At 56.4% G+C, this 17,249-nt stretch overlaps 3 protein-coding genes and 1 long non-coding RNA gene across 4 annotated transcripts; 2 read left to right on the top strand and 2 right to left on the bottom strand.

Annotated features, from left to right (window-relative positions):
- On the top strand, positions 1-3,982 carry Tmem150a (transmembrane protein 150A; the record flags this gene model as incomplete). The annotated part of the gene is given in 8 exon segments (XM_005385420.2): positions 1-48; positions 600-777; positions 1,163-1,210; positions 1,528-1,614; positions 2,108-2,175; positions 2,509-2,636; positions 2,812-2,989; positions 3,216-3,982. Coding segments are annotated over 7 exon segments (816 nt in total). The 3' UTR covers positions 3,458-3,982.
- Positions 3,983-4,680: 698 nt separating this feature from the next.
- Rnf181 (ring finger protein 181) lies at positions 4,681-6,973 on the bottom strand. Its single transcript, XM_005385422.2, has 5 exons — positions 6,486-6,973; positions 5,790-5,920; positions 5,506-5,615; positions 5,261-5,335; positions 4,681-5,057 (listed from the first exon to the last, which is right to left on the bottom strand). The coding sequence occupies exons 1-5, from the start codon at positions 6,674-6,676 to the stop codon at positions 4,998-5,000; spliced, it is 567 nt and encodes a 188-aa protein (XP_005385479.1). The 5' UTR covers positions 6,677-6,973; the 3' UTR covers positions 4,681-4,997.
- Positions 6,974-7,866: 893 nt separating this feature from the next.
- Positions 7,867-16,186, top strand: LOC106148587. Its single transcript, XR_001234163.1, has 3 exons — positions 7,867-8,376; positions 11,928-12,101; positions 16,146-16,186. It is a non-coding gene; the product is annotated as an uncharacterized LOC106148587 (long non-coding RNA).
- On the bottom strand, positions 8,647-9,801 carry Vamp5 (vesicle-associated membrane protein 5; the record flags this gene model as incomplete). The annotated part of the gene is given in 2 exon segments (XM_005385423.2): positions 8,647-9,022; positions 9,664-9,801. Coding segments are annotated over 2 exon segments (315 nt in total), but the record flags the coding sequence as incomplete, so codon positions are not given.
- Positions 16,187-17,249: the final 1,063 nt, after the last annotated feature.

Consider the following 17,249-nt stretch of genomic DNA (forward strand, 5'->3'; position numbering starts at 1 on the left):
GCCAGGCAGGGCGCGGCGGCGGCGGCGGCGGCGGGGTGCTCCCGAGAGGTGCGTATGGGTTCCTTCCTTTGCAAGGTCTCCAGGGATCCCCGGGGGAGGCTAGGGTCCCCGAATCGGAGGGCTGGCGGGAGGGTTGCCGGCCTCGGGTTCCTGCCCAAGCTGGAATCCGCGACCCCACGCGAGTGGGGCCGGGTCGGGTTTCCCCCGTGAGCCCGCCCCCTGGCCTGGGCTCCGTGGTCAGGTGGTTGCCCACGCGCCACCGCGCTCCCTGCCCCGCCAGCTCTCCTAGGCTTTCCTCGGCGTGGTCCCCATTGATTGTCCTGACTCCAGCCTCCCCTTGCCTGCGTTCCTCTTGGAGGGACGGTGACTCCCATTCCAGATGTTACAGCCCCGCCGGAGCCTCAGCCTGCCAGGGGCATTTGGGTGGACCGTGGAGGGCCCCAAGGGATGCCAGAGGGTTGTCCACGTTCTGGCGTGGGCTCAGCCCAAAGTTTGGACCTCACAGACCCAAGGGGAGCTCTGGATGAGGTGTTGACCGACCACCTTCCCCACCCCCTCCTTTGGCGGGGTCAGACCCTGGACTTTGATCTTTCCCCCAGGCCAGGGCAGCTGATGGTTGTGGCCGAACTATCTCCAGGTAGCTGGGCCCGCCCCCTCTTCCCCACCTACCTCTCGTCCTCCCCCCACATCATCACCCTGGCTCCCCTCCCTCATGACCGCCTGGATCCTCCTTCCTGTCAGCCTGTCAGCATTCTCCATCACTGGCATATGGACTGTGTGAGTAAAGCGGGGACATACAGGAGCCTGAGGGCACACACAAAGTCTCTTGTCCCGTTTTGCGTCCCAGAGTGGTACCCATGGTCACTCTGTCTTCAAAGCCTGGCTTGGTGCCTGGGCACACAGCCCCTTGAGACAAGCTGGCACCACTGCTGCTCAGCAGGATGGCCCTGGCAGACCTACTTGGAGCCAGGGCAATGTCCAGAGGGACTCCGGTGGGGGGGTCATGCCACCTCCTCAGGGGAAGCATCGAGACACTCCCCACCCCCGGTTCTCAGCAAGGACAGTGAGGCTGAAAAGGAGCAGAAACCCAGGCAGAGGAGTCCGTGGGGGGCGGCTGGGCTGGGAGGGACATGGGGGCAGGGTGACAGTTCTGCTCCTGCAGGTATGCCATGGCCGTGATGAACCGCCACGTGTGCCCTGTGGAGAACTGGTATGGAGCACACTGCAGACAGCCTCACTCTAAAGCTCCCTTCATCTCTGTCCCCTCTTGGGCCCTCAGCAGCCATGACCCAGACGGAGACCCTGGGCCTCACTGCTCTTCTCTGACATTAGTCCCCAGGCATGGCTTCCTGCCCACTTACCCTCTACCCACCATCCCTTCACCCATCTGGCTTTTGTTTCAGGCAGGCCCTGGGGAGTGGGCTCTTGTGCCCCTGCTGGGGAGGCCTGGGAGGGGGCCCCTGACACTACAGGCCAAGGGCCTGGGGCAACCCCTTCCCAGAGTCTACTTGGTATCTTGCCTGCCAGGTCCTACAACGAGTCCTGCTCTCCTGACCCTGCTGAGCAAGGGGGCCCCAAGACCTGCTGCACCCTGGACGATGTCCCTCTCATCAGGTCAGTCCTGGAAACTGGGCAGGTCAGAGATCCAAGGCTCTCCAACTTCCAGAAAACCAGAAGACTAGCCTCAGCTGCTGTACTGCTTGCAAGCCCTGAGGACTTTATATGCCCATCTCTGAATTCTCTGAATCCCCTGAGAAGGGAGGTCACTACTGTATTCACCACTGTGTAGGTGACAAGCGGAAGCTCAGGGTTACTCCCCCAGGTCCCACAGCTAGTAAGAGGAGACCTCTGGAGTTAAGCTCAAGCACTGATTGCCCAGCCCAGGTTGGGTTCAGGCGGGCTTGGAGCCCTCCGGCACCCGTTATCTCGCGCACACACAAGCTGTGCTGGGGGCGGGAGGAGGAGGAGGGTTCAGACCCTGAGGGACACTGGCCCTCCTCGTACATCAGTGGGTTGCCTGCTAAGGAGTGGGTACAGACAAAATAGGGGCCAGAGTAGGGGTTCTTGGCGCACCTGTGTCTCACTCTGTCCTGCCCTGTCCCCTCAGCAAGTGTGGCACATATCCCCCAGAGAGCTGCCTCTTCAGCCTCATTGGCAACATGGGTGCTTTCATGGGTAAGTGCGCCCCTCGGCCCCGCCTGACCAGCCCCCTGCACGCTCTTCCCAGAAAGGCTCAGACGCCCTTGCTCCACACAGCCCTCCCCACCAAGTGCTAAGGCAAGAGGGGCAACTTCTCTTCTGTCCCCTGAAAGCCTTTCAGAGGCCGACTCCCACACAGCCATGGCTGACAGGAGCCTGAGGAAACCTAGTTCACCACCACCTCTCCGGCCCCTTCTGGCCCTCAGCAGGGGTGGAAGAGCGCAGGCTGTGGGAAGCTGGCGGGCAGGTGGGGCCGGTGGGGCCGGTGGAAGATGCTGGGCCAGCCCCAGCCACGCTTTCCTCCCCCAGTGGCCCTGATCTGCCTCCTGCGGTATGGGCAGCTCCTGGAGCAGAGCCGGCACTCCTGGGTTAACACCACGGCGCTCATCATGGGCTGCACCAACGCCGCGGGCCTCGTAGTGGTTGGCAACTTTCAGGTGCCCCCACCTCCCCTTCAACTCCCCCCAGTCGGCTGCCTGCATGGGCAGCGCCCCGAGGCCGGAGCTGGAGGGAGGCCTGGGAGGGGAATGAGGGAGAAGGAAGAGGGAGCAGGAGCGATGCAGGGGTGCAGGGTGGGGCCACCCCATGGATGAGACCATCGGTCTGGGCCAGGTGGACCACGCCAAGTCTCTGCACTACGTTGGAGCCGGTGTGGCCTTCCCTGCGGGGCTGCTCTTTGTCTGCCTGCACTGTGTGCTCTCCTACCATGGGGCCGCTGCCCCCCTGGATCTGGCTGTGGCCTACCTGCGAAGCGTGCTGGCTGTCATCGCCTTTGTCACCTTGGTCCTCAGTATCCTTCCAAGGCAGGGCAGCCAGGAACTCATCCTCTAGTAGCTCAGACCTTGTCAGACCCCAGCGGGGTGAGGCCTGCATTCCAGCCAACACTGGCCACACAGGCTTCTGCTCCCTGGGGAGGCCTGAGCCTTTGCCCTGGCCTCCTTAAGTGTCTGGGCCTGCACAAAGGTGGTGCCAGCTTCCTGTGCGTTCTACTGAACATTTCCTTAGCCCCGTTCCAGGCGGTGTCTTCTTCGTCCATGAGAGTTCGCAGCTACAACATGGCGCAGCTCTGTGCGAGTGGGTGTTTGTCATCGATATCCTTATTTTCTATGGCACCTTCAGCTACGAGTTTGGGGCAGTCTCCTCAGACACACTGGTGGCTGCGCTGCAGCCTGCCCCTGGCCGGGCCTGCAAGTCCTCGGGGAGCAGCAGCACCTCCACCCACCTCACCTGTGCCCCCGAGAGCATTGCCATGATCTGAGGTCAGGAGGGTGGCTGGCCCGGCCTCCGCAGCACCCACCTCTTCTCTTCTCTTCGCATTTATTTTGTACCAAAAACAATTTTCAGACAGTGTTCTGTTGGGATCTGGGCTTCCTCGCTCCTGGAGAAATGGCCATCCCACATCCACCCGTGCCATAGAGGAGCAGGCCCGGCAGGCTGCCTCGGCTGCACGCCCTGCTCCCCACACCACAGTATTGTTTCATGTTAAAGTTCCCCTTCCTCACTTGCCCAGCCAGCCCTTCAGGTGCCTTCGACTCCCAGTGCCAGAGCCAGGCCACTGGGGTTTCCTGCTGCAGGAATTGGGGGCTGGAAACAGCAAGAGGGATTGGAGTCTGGGGGTGGGAGGAGCACGCCTTAGCCTACAGGAAAGGCCCACTTCTGGGCCTGCTGCGCTACACTGGGATTCTTCACTCTGCCCCTCACTTCCTTTAGGCCAAATAACACAGCAGGACCACGTGGGTATTTTAGTACTTTTTTATATCTATTAAAAGAACTCTAATTTGCATGTCTGTAGTCAGTTCTCAAGAGACAGGGAAGGCCTGATCCAAGGTGGCTTCCCCAGAGCAAGCAGTGGGAGGAAGCCCTTGTACCCAGGGTGAGCTCCGAGTGTCCAGTGTTCTTCTAAGAACAGGGCTTAGCCAGGCATGCTGGCACACGCCTGTAATCCCAGCACTCGGGAGGCTGAGGCAGGAGGATCGTTGCGAGTTTGAGACCAGCCTGGGCTATAAAGTGAGTTCAAGGCCAGCCTGAACTGCATAGTGAGACCCTGTCTCAAAAAGACAAAAAAAAAAACCAGGGCTGGTCTGGAGTTTAATACCAGCACAAAGGAGGCTGAGGCAGAAGGACCACTGTGAATTTAAGGCCAGCCTGAACTAGAGTGAGACCCTGTCTCAGGAAAAAAAAAAAAAAAAAAAAAGAACAGGGTTACCAGGTGCTGTCCAAATACTCAAAAGGGCTTGAAGCCATTTCTGGGTCAGACAGTCCAAAGAACTGACCTGGCCTGATAGTTTTGCTTCTTTCCCCAACTCAGAATCTGGAGCTGAACTTTGATTCCTTAGTGGGACGGGAAATGGTGGGCGGATGGTACAGAGAGCAACTTTAAAAGGTTAAAAGTAATTTTCCCTGTAGAGCTAAAGAAAACCCCCCAGGAGTCCAAGGTTAACTAACGGTTCCAAGGTTAACTAGGAATTGAGGAGGCGGGGGTGGTGGTGCAAGTTAGTTTATCAGCTTTCAACAGCCATAGGGTACTGGACCCTGATAGTTTGCCTCCTGACCAGGAACGCAGCTCCAAGCCCTGGCTGGTCCAGTGGCTGGGTCCCATTGCCCTGAGTCCAACAGGCCAGCAGGGGGCAAGTGCAGCCCGGTACCTTCTACTGTTGAGCTCCGATAGCAGTAGGGACCTGGCGGAGGATGCACCATCCTGCCCATGAGCAATGCAGCTGCAGGGTGTGTAAAGAAACCTTTAATAAGGATTCAAGGTGCGAGGGAGATGTGAGGGTGAGCGCCCAGCTCTTGCTGCCTCACATGTACATGGCCCCGTGGAGGTTCTCCAGTCGGTGCTGCCGCTGCTGCTTTCGAGCCTAGAGGAGAGGACACTGGGCAGGGCCAATCTGGAGGCTCGTGGCGGGGAGCGGCTGCCAGGACTGGGTCTCGGGGCTTTCAGTCCCCTGAGCATCCACATTGCCAAGGTGCTTGTCCTCCCCGTTACCACTGGGAAGGTGGCCAAAGCCGGGGGTTCAGAGGCTGCTGAGCTGCGGGATGAGCACAGCACGCCGGCCCCTACCTGATCTCGCCTGTGCTCCTCGTAGGCGTCGTCATCAGTAGGCAGCTCGTGACGGCACAGGGGGCAGGAATTGGTCTGGAAAGGAGGACTGTGTCCCACCTGGGTCCAGCCGAGCTGATCACCCCCGCTCCCACCTCCCACCCGCACTCCCGCCTTTCTCTGGTCCTTGGACCGGTCTATAACCCGAGGGACGCTGAGAACTGGGCCCCAGGGCAGGAGGAGGGCTGGAAGAGGGGAAGTCGTACCTTGCCGAGCCAGGGCAGGATGCAGTTGGAGTGGAAGAGGTGATGGCAGGGCAGCTCAATGACGGTCTCCGCCTCCTCAAATTCCAAAAGACACACGGGGCACTTGAGGTCTTGAGGAGGGAGCACTGGTCAGGAGAGCGGGCACAGCCCTCCGCCGCCCGTGCCCAGCTCCCCGGCCTGAGCGGTGCTCTTGCCCCGGCCTGGCCTGGAAAGCACTCTGGCTTGGGGGAGAAGGTGAGTCTGGCAGACTTGCATAAAATAGCAGAAGGAATTAGTGTCCTCACCAGCCTGAGAGCTGCTGATAACTGTCCTGGGGAGGTTTTCCACCACAGCTTTGGCAGCGGGGGGAGGCAGTTGGTGATCCCAATCTACTACCAAGCCCAGGTCTTGAAAATCCATCATATTGGACAGTGATCTGGGAAAAAGGATGCCAGGTCAGAACCAAAGAAAACGATACTTTCTCTCTGCCCCATACCTGCATTAATAGTAATAACTATCCTCAGTCCTTAGGTGGAAACTCACTAGATGAAGCGGACGGTGTGAAATGGTTTACAGCTCTTACCAAACACCTCAGCGGGCAGACTGTTTATTTTCATTTTACACATGCGGCAACAGGTTAAGGAAGTGAGTCAGGCCGAATAGGAATGGCCTGATAAAAGCCGATTTCGAGTCACCAGGGGGCTTCTTTGCTTGCTGTTCGCACAAACACAGCCCCTACCCAACCCCCATGACCCACCTTCTTCGAGCCTCCCTGAGCCGCTGCCCTCCTCCTCCACGCCCACCTCTCCAGCTCAGCCCGTCCCACAGTCCCCGCCCGGCCCTGCCAAGGAAGACCCGCGCTATCAACACCCCACCTAACAGTTCAGATTATTCATCCATCCTCCCTAGAACCCGCTGCTGCCACAGATAATCCGCCTTCTCCAGCCAGCCCCAGACCAGAAACCCAGACATCAGTCTAGGCCCCAGCCCCCCTCGCCCACCTTGCGAGCTGCAGCAGCATGTTGAATCCGGTCTCGTGTTCGTGGTCTGACAGCTCACAGTCGTGTTCATCGAAATAAGACGCCATGGCTGCCCGGCTGCCTGACAGACACAGCCCTCGGACCCTAGATTGCGGCCTGACAGCGCTGGCCAATGAGCTCGCAAGCTGGCAGAGGAGGTCCAATAGGAGCATTCGAGGGCGAGCATAGTGGGTTGCTAAAGGTACGAAAGCGGAAGTACTGATTCTGCCGCCTCCTATTGGTCACATAAGTCAAGCGATCAAAGCCTAAAAGTCAATGGAGCCGGAGAAAGAGTAAAGTTCCGGGAATTTCTGGCTAGGTCGCTCAGTAGTGCCCTGAGAAGCCAGTGTCTGTGCTGATAAGGACCTCATGTACCCCGAGGCCCTCAGGTGCTAGAGACCTGTCAAACACTAGGGGGCGCTGACCCTTGCTGCGCGTTCCTGAGCCTGGACTCGGGAGCTTCCGGCTACTCCGCGGAGATCCCGCCTGGCACTTCTGCCCCGCTGCCCTCTAGTCGGGTCCGGAGTTTACAAGTGACCCCGCCCCTGGGTGGGGCGGGGAATTCCTGCGCTTTTCTTCAGTGTTAGGCGTAAGATAAAGGATGGAGCAAACATCCCTAACCCAGTGACAATTTGAGGCCTCACCAGCTCTTGGGACTGTGTAACCTTTAGCCTATTCAACCTCGGCGCCAGCTTCTGTTTTGTTTTGTTTTTGTGGTACTCAGGATTGAGCCCAGGGCCTTCGCCCTGAGTTACATCCCCAGGTTTCTTTCGGTTTAGTTTTTTGAGGCTATGTAGCCCAGGCTGGCCTTATGGCAGGCCTCCTGCCTCTGCCCCCCCCGAGGGCTGGGATTACAGGCATGCACCATCATGCCCTGCAGGGGCTGTATAAATTTTGGAGGTGATTGTAATGTGAGGCAGGATTGAGAATCAGTGTGCCGTGATTTACTCTGATGGATGAACCTTTTATGCTTGCTGTCAGTAATCCTCACAGCAGTCCAGAGAGCTAAGCATCCTTACTCGCCCCCCACTCTCCCACCTTGAACCCAGGATCTCTCAGCAGCGTGCTAACACCTGGGCTACACGCCGGAGCCCTTGTGACATATGTAAAACCTGGGTCTCACAAGTGGCGTGCCCAGACTGACACAGCCTAGAAGTGGTGTTCTAACTGCAGCGCTCAGAGCCTTCCTCGGTCGTTCCCAGGACCAGTGGATGGTAATAAACCTAATGAAAGTAATAGGCTCAGCTGGGTGTGGTGGCGCTGGCCTGTAATCCCAGCACTCAGGAGGCTGCAGGAGGATTGCAGTGAGTTCAAGGCCTGCCTGGGCTACCTAGTGAGTTTAAGGGCAGCCTACACTACATAGCAAGACGCTATCTCAACAAAACAAAACAAAACAAAAAAACAGAAAAGGAGAGAAAGAAAAAGTAACAGGCTGTGTAAAGTAAAACTCACAGAACTCTCGGGGCTTGTTCTTGTTTCTGTCTGTGGCTCTCACTCTTCCGAGCAAGGACCTGCTTACTGCACACACTTGACCCTGAATTCCCCTTGCCACTCACACCAGAGTTTGAGCTGCAGTTAAATAGCCAAGACAGAGGCTGCTCTGCACGCGGGCTTGCTGCTTTTTTGCTTCTTTCACGCCCTTGCCCTGTGGCCCTGAAGGCACTGGCTGCCTGGCCTCGGGGCCCAGGACATGGAGAAAAGCCTGAGTTCTTTCCCGCAGGGCCCATCTTTTCTGACCCTGCATGGTAACACCATAGAAGTCTTGTCTTCACTCCGCTTGCCACATCTGCAGTCTCGTGTGGAGCTTAGGGGGGAGCACGGCGCGCTGAGAAGCTGGAGAGGGAGACGAGTCGGAAGGAGAACCCACCTGACGGTAAGAGCCCGGTGGAAACACTCCAGAGCTTTCCTTTCTGCCCTTCCCGCTAGCGTCTCATTGAGTTTCTGAGCACCCCCGGGGTAGCGCAAATAATTTTTCACTCTCGGGGAAGGGGCTGCAGGGGCTGGTCTGGGGACTGTTGTTTCTGCATCCCCACTCCCGGAAGGGTTGTCTGTGTTGGGTTGGCACAAGCGGGGAAGAGAAAAGAAGGGCCCACCTAGTGGGGTGGAGGCGGAACAGCAGGAACCAACCCGAGACGCAGAGCCATGAGCTTTTAACCAAATGGCAGCTTTTACTGAGCTCCAGGTGGGGCTGGCCAGGCGTGGCCGGTCAGCAGGCCTCCCCCGAGGGCCAGTCTGTGCGCGACGGGGATGCAGCTGCCCTTCAGTGTTCACTGGGGTGGCCCCATCGAGAGCAAGTGCCAGGGTTCTCTGGAGAACAGAACTGGCCATTGTGAACACTGGGCCTATCCCTTTGGGACCCCACTGTCCCCGCTGTTCTGTGGGAGAAAGACGACCAGCAGCACAATCAGGAGGATGAGGAGAAGGGCGGCCACCACCAGCCCCAGGTAGATCCGCCAACGTTTGTTCTCCCAGCGCTTCTTCTGGGCCAGAGTCTTGGTTGTCTTGCTGAAGGCAGAGCTCTGTGGATGCCCCCAGACACAGGGCGGAGTTAGCATCAGTCCCCGCAGGGCCTCAGAGCCGGCTCCTCCCAACCACTTCCCAGCGGGTCCTGGTCTCCTCCCCACCCTTCCCATCCTGCCTCTCTCCGCATAAGTTGCCCTAGGACCCTGCAGTCTGACACCTGGTCTGAGACCCTCACACAGCCCTTGACTTCAGCCCTGTCAGTTTACCTCCAGTTAGCAGTGCTGGTCCCCAAACCTTAGGAAGGTCCACAGCTTTAAATCAGTGACTTCTTTTTCTTCTTCTTTTTTTTAAAAAACTGGGCTACATCCTCAGCACTTTTTATTTTTTTACTTTGAGACAAAGTCTCACTAAATTGCCCAGATTGGGCTCAAGTGTGCCATCCTCCTGCCTCAGCCTCCTGGAATGTTGGGAATACAGGCCTGTGCCACCATGCCCAGCTAAAACCAAGGACTTCTTACTCTGTGAGGCCTGTCTGTGCCATAGCTACATTCAGGTGCTTCAGAAAACACAGAGGCCCCACACTGGCCTTCAAACAGTCCTTCTCACCAAGAGCCTGGAGACCCTAAGCACCGCCCAAGAGCTCCCTCTGGGGACTTCCCAAGCCTCTCCCCTCTCCTCCCTGCCCCCAGCCTCACACCATGTCCAGGAGTTGGTCTGATCGCTGCTCCAGCTCCGACAGCTTCCCGTCTCGCTCCAGGACCTTGTCGAAGTTGTTGAGCATGATTTCCGTCACCTCGTTCGCCTGCTGCTGGCATCGCTCCAACTCCTTCCCTGCCTGGGCACCAAGCCCGAGGTCAGGACTGCGGGGGGGCCCCGACCCGGCCCTCACCAGACCTCCAGCACCTCTGCCCACACCGTGCCCAGCTGTGGCATATGCTAACAGCATCCTTCTGGCAAGGACGCACTGCCGTGTGCAGGGTGAAGGGCTGGCACTCTGGGTGGCTGGGGCTCTCCTCGGGTTTCCCTGGCCGCTCCTCTTGCTCATCAAGGCGGGCAGGAAGTCAGCTCTGGCTTCCAGCATCTCAGCGTCCTCCAAGTTTCCCAGGACCCCACCCTCCTGCAAAGCCTGCACCAGCTCACGGGCTCCAAGATGGCCCCTACCCAGGGTGCACCTGGAGGCCAGCCAGGCAGAGCCACTCCACGGGGCTCCAGAGGCACTCTGGGACGGTTCATACCAGCCTCTGCCCAGCCACTCCTCCCGAACTGCGAACTGCGAGTTCAGACCCCGCTCCTTGGCCCCTGACCAGTCAGGCCCGTTCTGCCTCCTGGCCCAGCCAGCTGCCCACATCAGTGCCCACAGTCACGCCCTCTCCTGGAGCGCTGGCGTCCAGCCTCGCGCTGGGCCGGTCTTCCCTGCGGCCCACTCGTCCAGGCGAGACCCACCCTTGGGCTTGCCGGGCTGGGCAGCAGCTTCACCTAAGCTATAGCCAGCTCCTTTCAGGAGACTGGGAAAGGAAGGGCGGGGTCCAAGCTGAGGAAGGGGAAAGCATAGGGGAGAGGGACAGCTGCTTTGTGTGTGAGGAAGGAGCGGGTCGGGAGGTGCGTGGCAGCACAGGATGTCACCCCAGCACTCCAGGAGGCTGAGGTAGGAAAATGCCAAGTTTGAGCCCTACTTGGGCAACCTAGTGACTTAGTGAGAACATGTCTCAACACCCTGCCCTGCTGTGGTACTGGCTGGGGATTGAACCCAAGGTCTTCACACTGAGGTACATCACCAGCCCTTTTTAAATTTATTTTTTGTTTTGAGACAGTCTCACCGACACACATGGGTCAAGATAAAAATGATAAAGGGTTGGGACGTAGCTCAGTGCATAGGCCTTGGGTTCAATCTCCTGTACCAAAACAAATATACCAAAAAACACAGAAAAGAAGGAAAAGCACTGAGCTCTGGATCCGTGTGGCAGAGAGACCCAGGCCAGGCGAGGCCCAGGAGCAGGGCCAGGGACATGGCAGGCAGATGAGTACTGAGGGTTGTCAAACCACAGCCACCCCTTGTCCTCCGCAGCCCGCGCGGCTCTATCTCTTCCTCACAGACAGCGTGGGCCAAGCTCCCTTTCCTGCCAGCCCCAGGGCCATTGTCTGCAGCTGACATTCTGGCACTAGACTGAATTCCACTGAAAACCAAGAATTGAAGTGCTGGAAAGGATCCGGCGGGGTGGTCACGGAGGACCGCTTCCCACTCCAGCAAGAATGCCCCTCCAGAGTCCTCCCAGCGGCCTCACACGCAGCCCTGGCCATTCCCAGGGTGTGAGCCTCAGGGCCCCAGCCGGACCCCAGGATCCTGCTCCCAGTCCCGAGCCCAGGAGGCCGGCACAGTGCTGACCCCTGCAGGGTTTCAGTGAGCGGCTCAGTTGCTCTACGGCCCGTCCAAAAATAACTCTTGTTCTCAAGAGAACTTCTCCCTGTGCGCTCCTAGCCCCGCGGGAGTTTTGGGGCAGGTGTCTGAAACCCAAACAGGTCAATATTTACCGAGGAGCTAGAAAAACAACCCGCAGGAGAGGGGCAGGCAAACCCACAGGCTGAGGGCGGAGAATACTGAAGAGGAGGGAAGCTGTGTAATTCCTGCCGTTCCCTGAACCGGCCAGCATTGCCACGGTGTCCTTCAACAAGGCTGTTCTGTGGCCTTTGTGGGTGGGAGTGAGACCAGGCCTTCCTATGTAGTCCCAGCTAGTCTTGAATTCACAGCAATCCTCCTGCCTCAGCCTCCCAAATGCTGTGATTACAGGCGTGCCATCTTATTTGACCCTTTGAATATCCCTTCATTCCAACAGCCCAAGGCAGCAACTTGGGAATAGACAAAGATTTGAAAATGAAAACCCACTGCTAGAGAGCGATGGAATGCCGGATGTTATTTTTTCTGTTCTGAGTCTTACAGCTGTTGTTATCTTATTCTCACACAAGGGATGACATTGGGTCACATTCTCCAGAGGGCTGGCTCTGCCTCCTGCTGCAATCTGGAGCAGTCTGCGAAGCCAGGCCCGTCTGGGGCCAAGCTGGACCCAGGCCCAGAGAACATATGTGCACCTGGGAACAGAGCCACCCCAGCCTCAGCCCTCTGGTCCCCCAAAAGCCGAGGTAAAAGGACATGAACTATGCACACAAGTCTTCAGGGCACTGTGGAGATAAGGCGCTAGGGAGTGTGGGGTGGCAGAAACCAGAGGGCAAGGGCCACTCTGCCCTGTGTTGTGTAGCTCTGCATAGTGCCTGGCAGGTGGTGACATGGGAGAAATACTTTCTGAATGAATTGGGCCTGTTTTTAGGGAGATGGAGTTACAGAGGGCAATACGAAGAGGGAGCACCACAGCCACCTGCAGAGAGGGTGGCACTGCAGGGGTGACAACTGGTGGGCAGCTGAGGCAGGAGGATCGCAGTGAGTTCAAGGCCAGCCGGAACTGCATAACGAGACCATCTCAAGAAAAACATTTTTTGTTTGCCTTTATTTTTTGAGACAGGGTCTTACTATGAATGTCAGGCTGGTCCTGATCTCACTGTATAGCCCAAACTGGCCTTGAACTCACAGCAATCCTCCTGCCTCAGTCTCCTGGGTGCTGGGATTACAGGCATGTGCCACCACACCCAGCAAGAAAAGGTGAGTACTGCCATTGGAGGAGCAGGGTCATCCCGTGAAGGACAGGGTGGAGCTGGGGATCCTGGCACAGATAGGGGCGTACCCCGAAGGGAGCCAGCCCTGGTCTAGCGGCTGGTGTGGCAGTGCACACCTGTTATCCCAGCTACTCCAGAGGAGGGTGAGACAGGAGGTTCATGACTTCCAAGCCAGTCTGGGCAACATAGTGAGATTGGGCTCTAAATAAATAAATAAACAGCCAGATATGATGGTGCATGCCTTGTAATCCCAGTACTCTGGGAGGCTGAGGCAGGAGGATTACAAATTTGAGCTCAGCCTGGGCAATTTAGTGACTTAGCAAAACACTGTCTCAAAGAAAAAAAAAAAAAATGAACAGGAGGCTGGGGGTGTAGCTCTGACTTCAGGAAAGAAACAAGAACCAGCAAGGGTCTCTATGGAGGTAGTAGACAGGCTTGGATCAAGTGAGAAAAGCCAGAGGGAAAGGCTGGCCAGAAGGAGGACAACAGTGGTGAGTATAAGGAAACGCTGTCAGGCGGGGGCCACGTGCAGGGACGGGGAGAGGCATTTCTGAGACCTGCCAAGGGCCTCCAAGATTGTTACCACACAGAGGGCAGCAGTTCCGTAGGAAGTGGTTTTTTTGTTTGTTTTGTTTTGTTTTGTTTTGAGACAGGGTTCCACCATGTAGCCCAGGCTGCCCTCATGTGCACGCATGGTGATCCCCCTGCCCCAGCCTCCTGAGTGCTGGGGTTATGGGTGTGCCCCACCACACCCAGCTCAGGAAATGTTCCTGACAGCCTGTTACCCTCTGTACAGAAAAGCCCCTACAACACTCAAATTCGCCCCCCCTCTACCTGTCCGGTGCTGGGAATGGAACCCAGGGCCACCCATGCTCAGCACTGCATCACTGTGCTATGCATACTCCCAAATCCCCTTCCATGCTCCATGGGGTTTCTTCTCTGAAAACAAACTTTCAAAAATCCCCCTGCTAGACAGGTGGAGCTTGTCTGGAATCCCAGCACTTGGGATGCTGAGGCAGGAGAATTGCTGTGAGTTTGAGACCAGCCTGGGCTACACAGTGAGACCTTGGTTTCAAAAAAATAAAAATTAAAATAAATTAAAATAAAATAAAATCTCCCTGCTGAGCCAGACGTGGTGGTGCATGCCAATAATCCCAGCACTCTGGGAAGCTGAGGCAGGAGAATGGCATGTTTGAGCCCAGCCTGGCTTACTTAGTGAAGTAATGAGACCCTGCCTCAAAATAAAAAAGGGCTGGTGATATAGTTCAGTGTGAAGATCTTGGATTCAATCCCTAGTACTGCAAGAAAACTCCCTGCTGATGGTAGAGCACTCTCTTAGCTTGTATGGTCCTAGGTTCAATCCCCAGCGCCTCAAAACAAAAAACAAGAAAAACTTTAAACCTGCTTGTAGCAAGACAGTAGGAAGAGGCATTAACGCACCCCTGTTGTCCCAGGTACTTGGGAGACTGAGGCAGGAAGATCTCTCTTTTCTCTTTTGGTTTTTTGAGATAGGGTCTCACTATGTAGTTCAGGCTGGCTTTGAACTCACTATGTAGTCCACGCTGGCTTTGAACTTGTGGCCTCGGCCTTGAGAGTGCTAGGATCTCAGGCGTGTGACACCACATCTGGTGACACAAAGATCTCTTAAGCCAAGAAGTTCAAGGCCAACCTAGGCAACATATTAGTGAAAACCTATCTCAAAAAACCCCAAACTTCCCTAACTCCCTGTTATAACTCTCTTTGTCTCCCCTCTCTCCTATTTAAAATCCAATTCCTGCTTAGTACCCCAATAAACTATCCATCCAAAAAGCCCCATTCCCAGGGTGAGAGATGGGGGATACAGGCGGCAGTGTACCCTCCCCCCTGGGGCCTCCCTCAGGGCGCTATCCTCTACTCCTCTGTCCATTCTTGCCTCTGAGCTTTACCATCTGAGTGTTAAGAAGAGGAGGATGTGACCTTCTGACCCTCCACTTCCTCATCTGTAAAGTGGTCACAGTAACAATACCTATCTCATAAACTTCATACTATTAGCTGAAGATTATGTGATGTATTATAAACAAAAGCTTAGCACAATGCCTGGCACATACGAAATGCTCCACTAAATTAGAGCTGTCATTATAGATAGAATCTAAATTTAGTTCTTTTTTTTAATTTTTTCTTTTGTTTTTTTTTGAGACAGGATCTCTCTACGTAGTTTGGGCTGGTCTTGAACTATGTAACCCAGGCTGACTCTGAACTCATAGAAATTCTCCTGCCTCAGCCTCCCCAGTGCTGAGATTACAGGTGTGTGCCACCTCACTGTTGCCCCCCCCTTTTTTTTTTTTTTGGAAGCAGTCAGATCACAAGAGCTGTACAATACTTGTCAATGAAAACTCTTAAATAGTTGTACAAAATGCACAGTCAAGCAAGGTCTCCCCTGTTGCACGCTTGCAAGCTTAACTATGTCTAACCTAAATACAGAACTTCCCAGGCTCCTTTTGAGAATCAGCATCTAGTTTAGCCCCATCCGGCGCTGTAGGCTACTGAGGTTTTCCTCTTCGGCAGTAATAGGCACCTTTCAACGGGCCCACAGCCCGACTTCAGCACTGTGCAGCCGGCCACTCAGCCACTTGACCTCACTTCAGCCTCACAGTGTTATTATCCTAGTCTGACAGGAAACCTTGGCCTGAAGATGTTATAGCGTCTGCTTGAGCGCATCAGAAAATCCAGGAGTTGAACCAAGGTTCCAAGAATTGATTGCATTATCGTTATTACTTTTTGTATTGGGAATTGAGCTCAGGGCCTTCCCACTGAGCTACATCCCCAGCTCTTTTTGACTTTTTCTTTTGAGACAGGGTCTTGTAGCTGGGCATGGCTGCACACGCCTGTAATCCCAGCACTCAGGATGCTGAGGCAGGAGGATCGTTGCGAGTTTGAGGCCAGCCTGGGCTACAAAGTGAGCTCAAGACCAGCTTGAACTGTGTAGTGAGACCCTGTCTCAAAAAGACAAAAAAAAAGAGAGAGACAGGTTCTCTCTAAATTGCTAGGTTGCCCAGTCTGGGTTTGAACTTGTGATCCTCCTGCCTCAGCCTCCTAAATGCTGGGATTATAGGTGTGCACCACATGCCCAGATGCCCCAGCCATTTTGATGCTGCCAACTTTATTGTGTGCATCCGAGGGAGGCCTGTGGCTCCAACCATGAGCTCTTTGCAGAGAGGACCGACTAGAAGATAAATGACATCACGTGACTGCTCATTCAACATCTGTCCTTCCACCGCTGCCTTGCGAACCCCCACACTAGTCACCAACCTGACACAAAAAGCTGCCCAAGACATCTGCATGGAGTGAATGAATCACAGGGAAGAGAAAAGGTCAAGGACCAGGAAGAAAAAGGGGATGAGGAGGAAAGGGTGGGGGACAGACAAAGGGGGGCGAGCAAGAGCAGAGACAGAAGGAGCTGGGAGGCTGGTAACCGCTGTGCCCGCCCAGACTGTGAGCCATTATTTGCCTCAATTATACTTTTTTTTTCTTTTTCAGGCAAGGTCTCACTATGGAGCTCACACTGGCCTTGAATTCACTAGGTACCCCAGGCTGGCCTTGAACTCACAGTGATCTTCCTGCCTCAGCCTCCCAAGTGCTGGGATTAGAGGCTTGAGTCACCTCTCAAGTGTATCTTGAGAGGCTGAGGTTCCCCAGCACCCCCAATAAAGCATCCTGCCCTCAGCCTCCACTCTTCCCAAAAGCTGAGGGCCCTGAAAGCCCATTGCCGCCTGATCTCTTGCTGCGCTCACTCGCAAGTGGGCTCCCAGACGCCTCAGTTTCCTGGCACAGCCACAGAGCTCAGGGCTACCTTCCTGCCCCACTTCCGTTTCCTGCCTCCCCTTCCCTGGAGAGGTGGACAACCAGCATCATGACCCTAGCCAGGCCTCATCCATCACACCTCGGCCAGCCCCTCCAGGGCAGCACCCCAGAACCCCAAGCCCCTCCTGCCCAGCCCCTCTTCCCAGGAGGGGGGTGGGGCGCGGGGGCGGCACCAGCTGTCCTCAACACGTTTGCCTTGGAGGTGACAAGCGAGGACAGAGCCCAGAGTCTGCGGCAGGAGTCCGGGTGACTCAACTCAGGAATATGCCGCTAGGCCTTTGCCACAGTCCGGTAACCTCAGTGGAACTTTCGGCCAACAGGTTTCTGTCGCCCTCCAACACCGCCATGGGGCTGCGGTGGCCGCTGCCACCGCCTCTGCTCAGGTTGCAGCTCTCAGGCCGAGCTTGGCCCTCGGCGCGGAAAGGCTGGAGACAAGGTCACCCGCCCCGCCGCTTCCTAGCTGGGGAGTCTCAGCCCGCGAGGTCCCCCCACGGGATCCCTTAACCTCGCCCGCGCTGCATCAGGCAGGTATTGCTGACCCCACTTCAAGGTGCGGAAAAGGAGGCTCAGGGAGGTTAAGTGACTCGCCCGGGGTCACAGAGCCGGATCCCAGCCCGGAGTCTGGCTCCAAAGCCGGTGCCCGCGACCAGGCAGCGTGGGAAGCCGGCGGCCGCGCAGCCCCGACGGGGCGTGCGTCCAGCTCCCGAGCAGAGGGCTGGCCCGGGTCCCGCTCCCGGCCGCTGTCACCCTGCCCGTCCGCCCAGGAGGACACCGCCCCCT

Source organism: Chinchilla lanigera, unplaced genomic scaffold, assembly GCF_000276665.1.
Source record: "Chinchilla lanigera isolate Chin_1 unplaced genomic scaffold, ChiLan1.0 scaffold00023, whole genome shotgun sequence".
Lineage (NCBI taxonomy): Eukaryota > Metazoa > Chordata > Mammalia > Rodentia > Chinchillidae > Chinchilla > Chinchilla lanigera.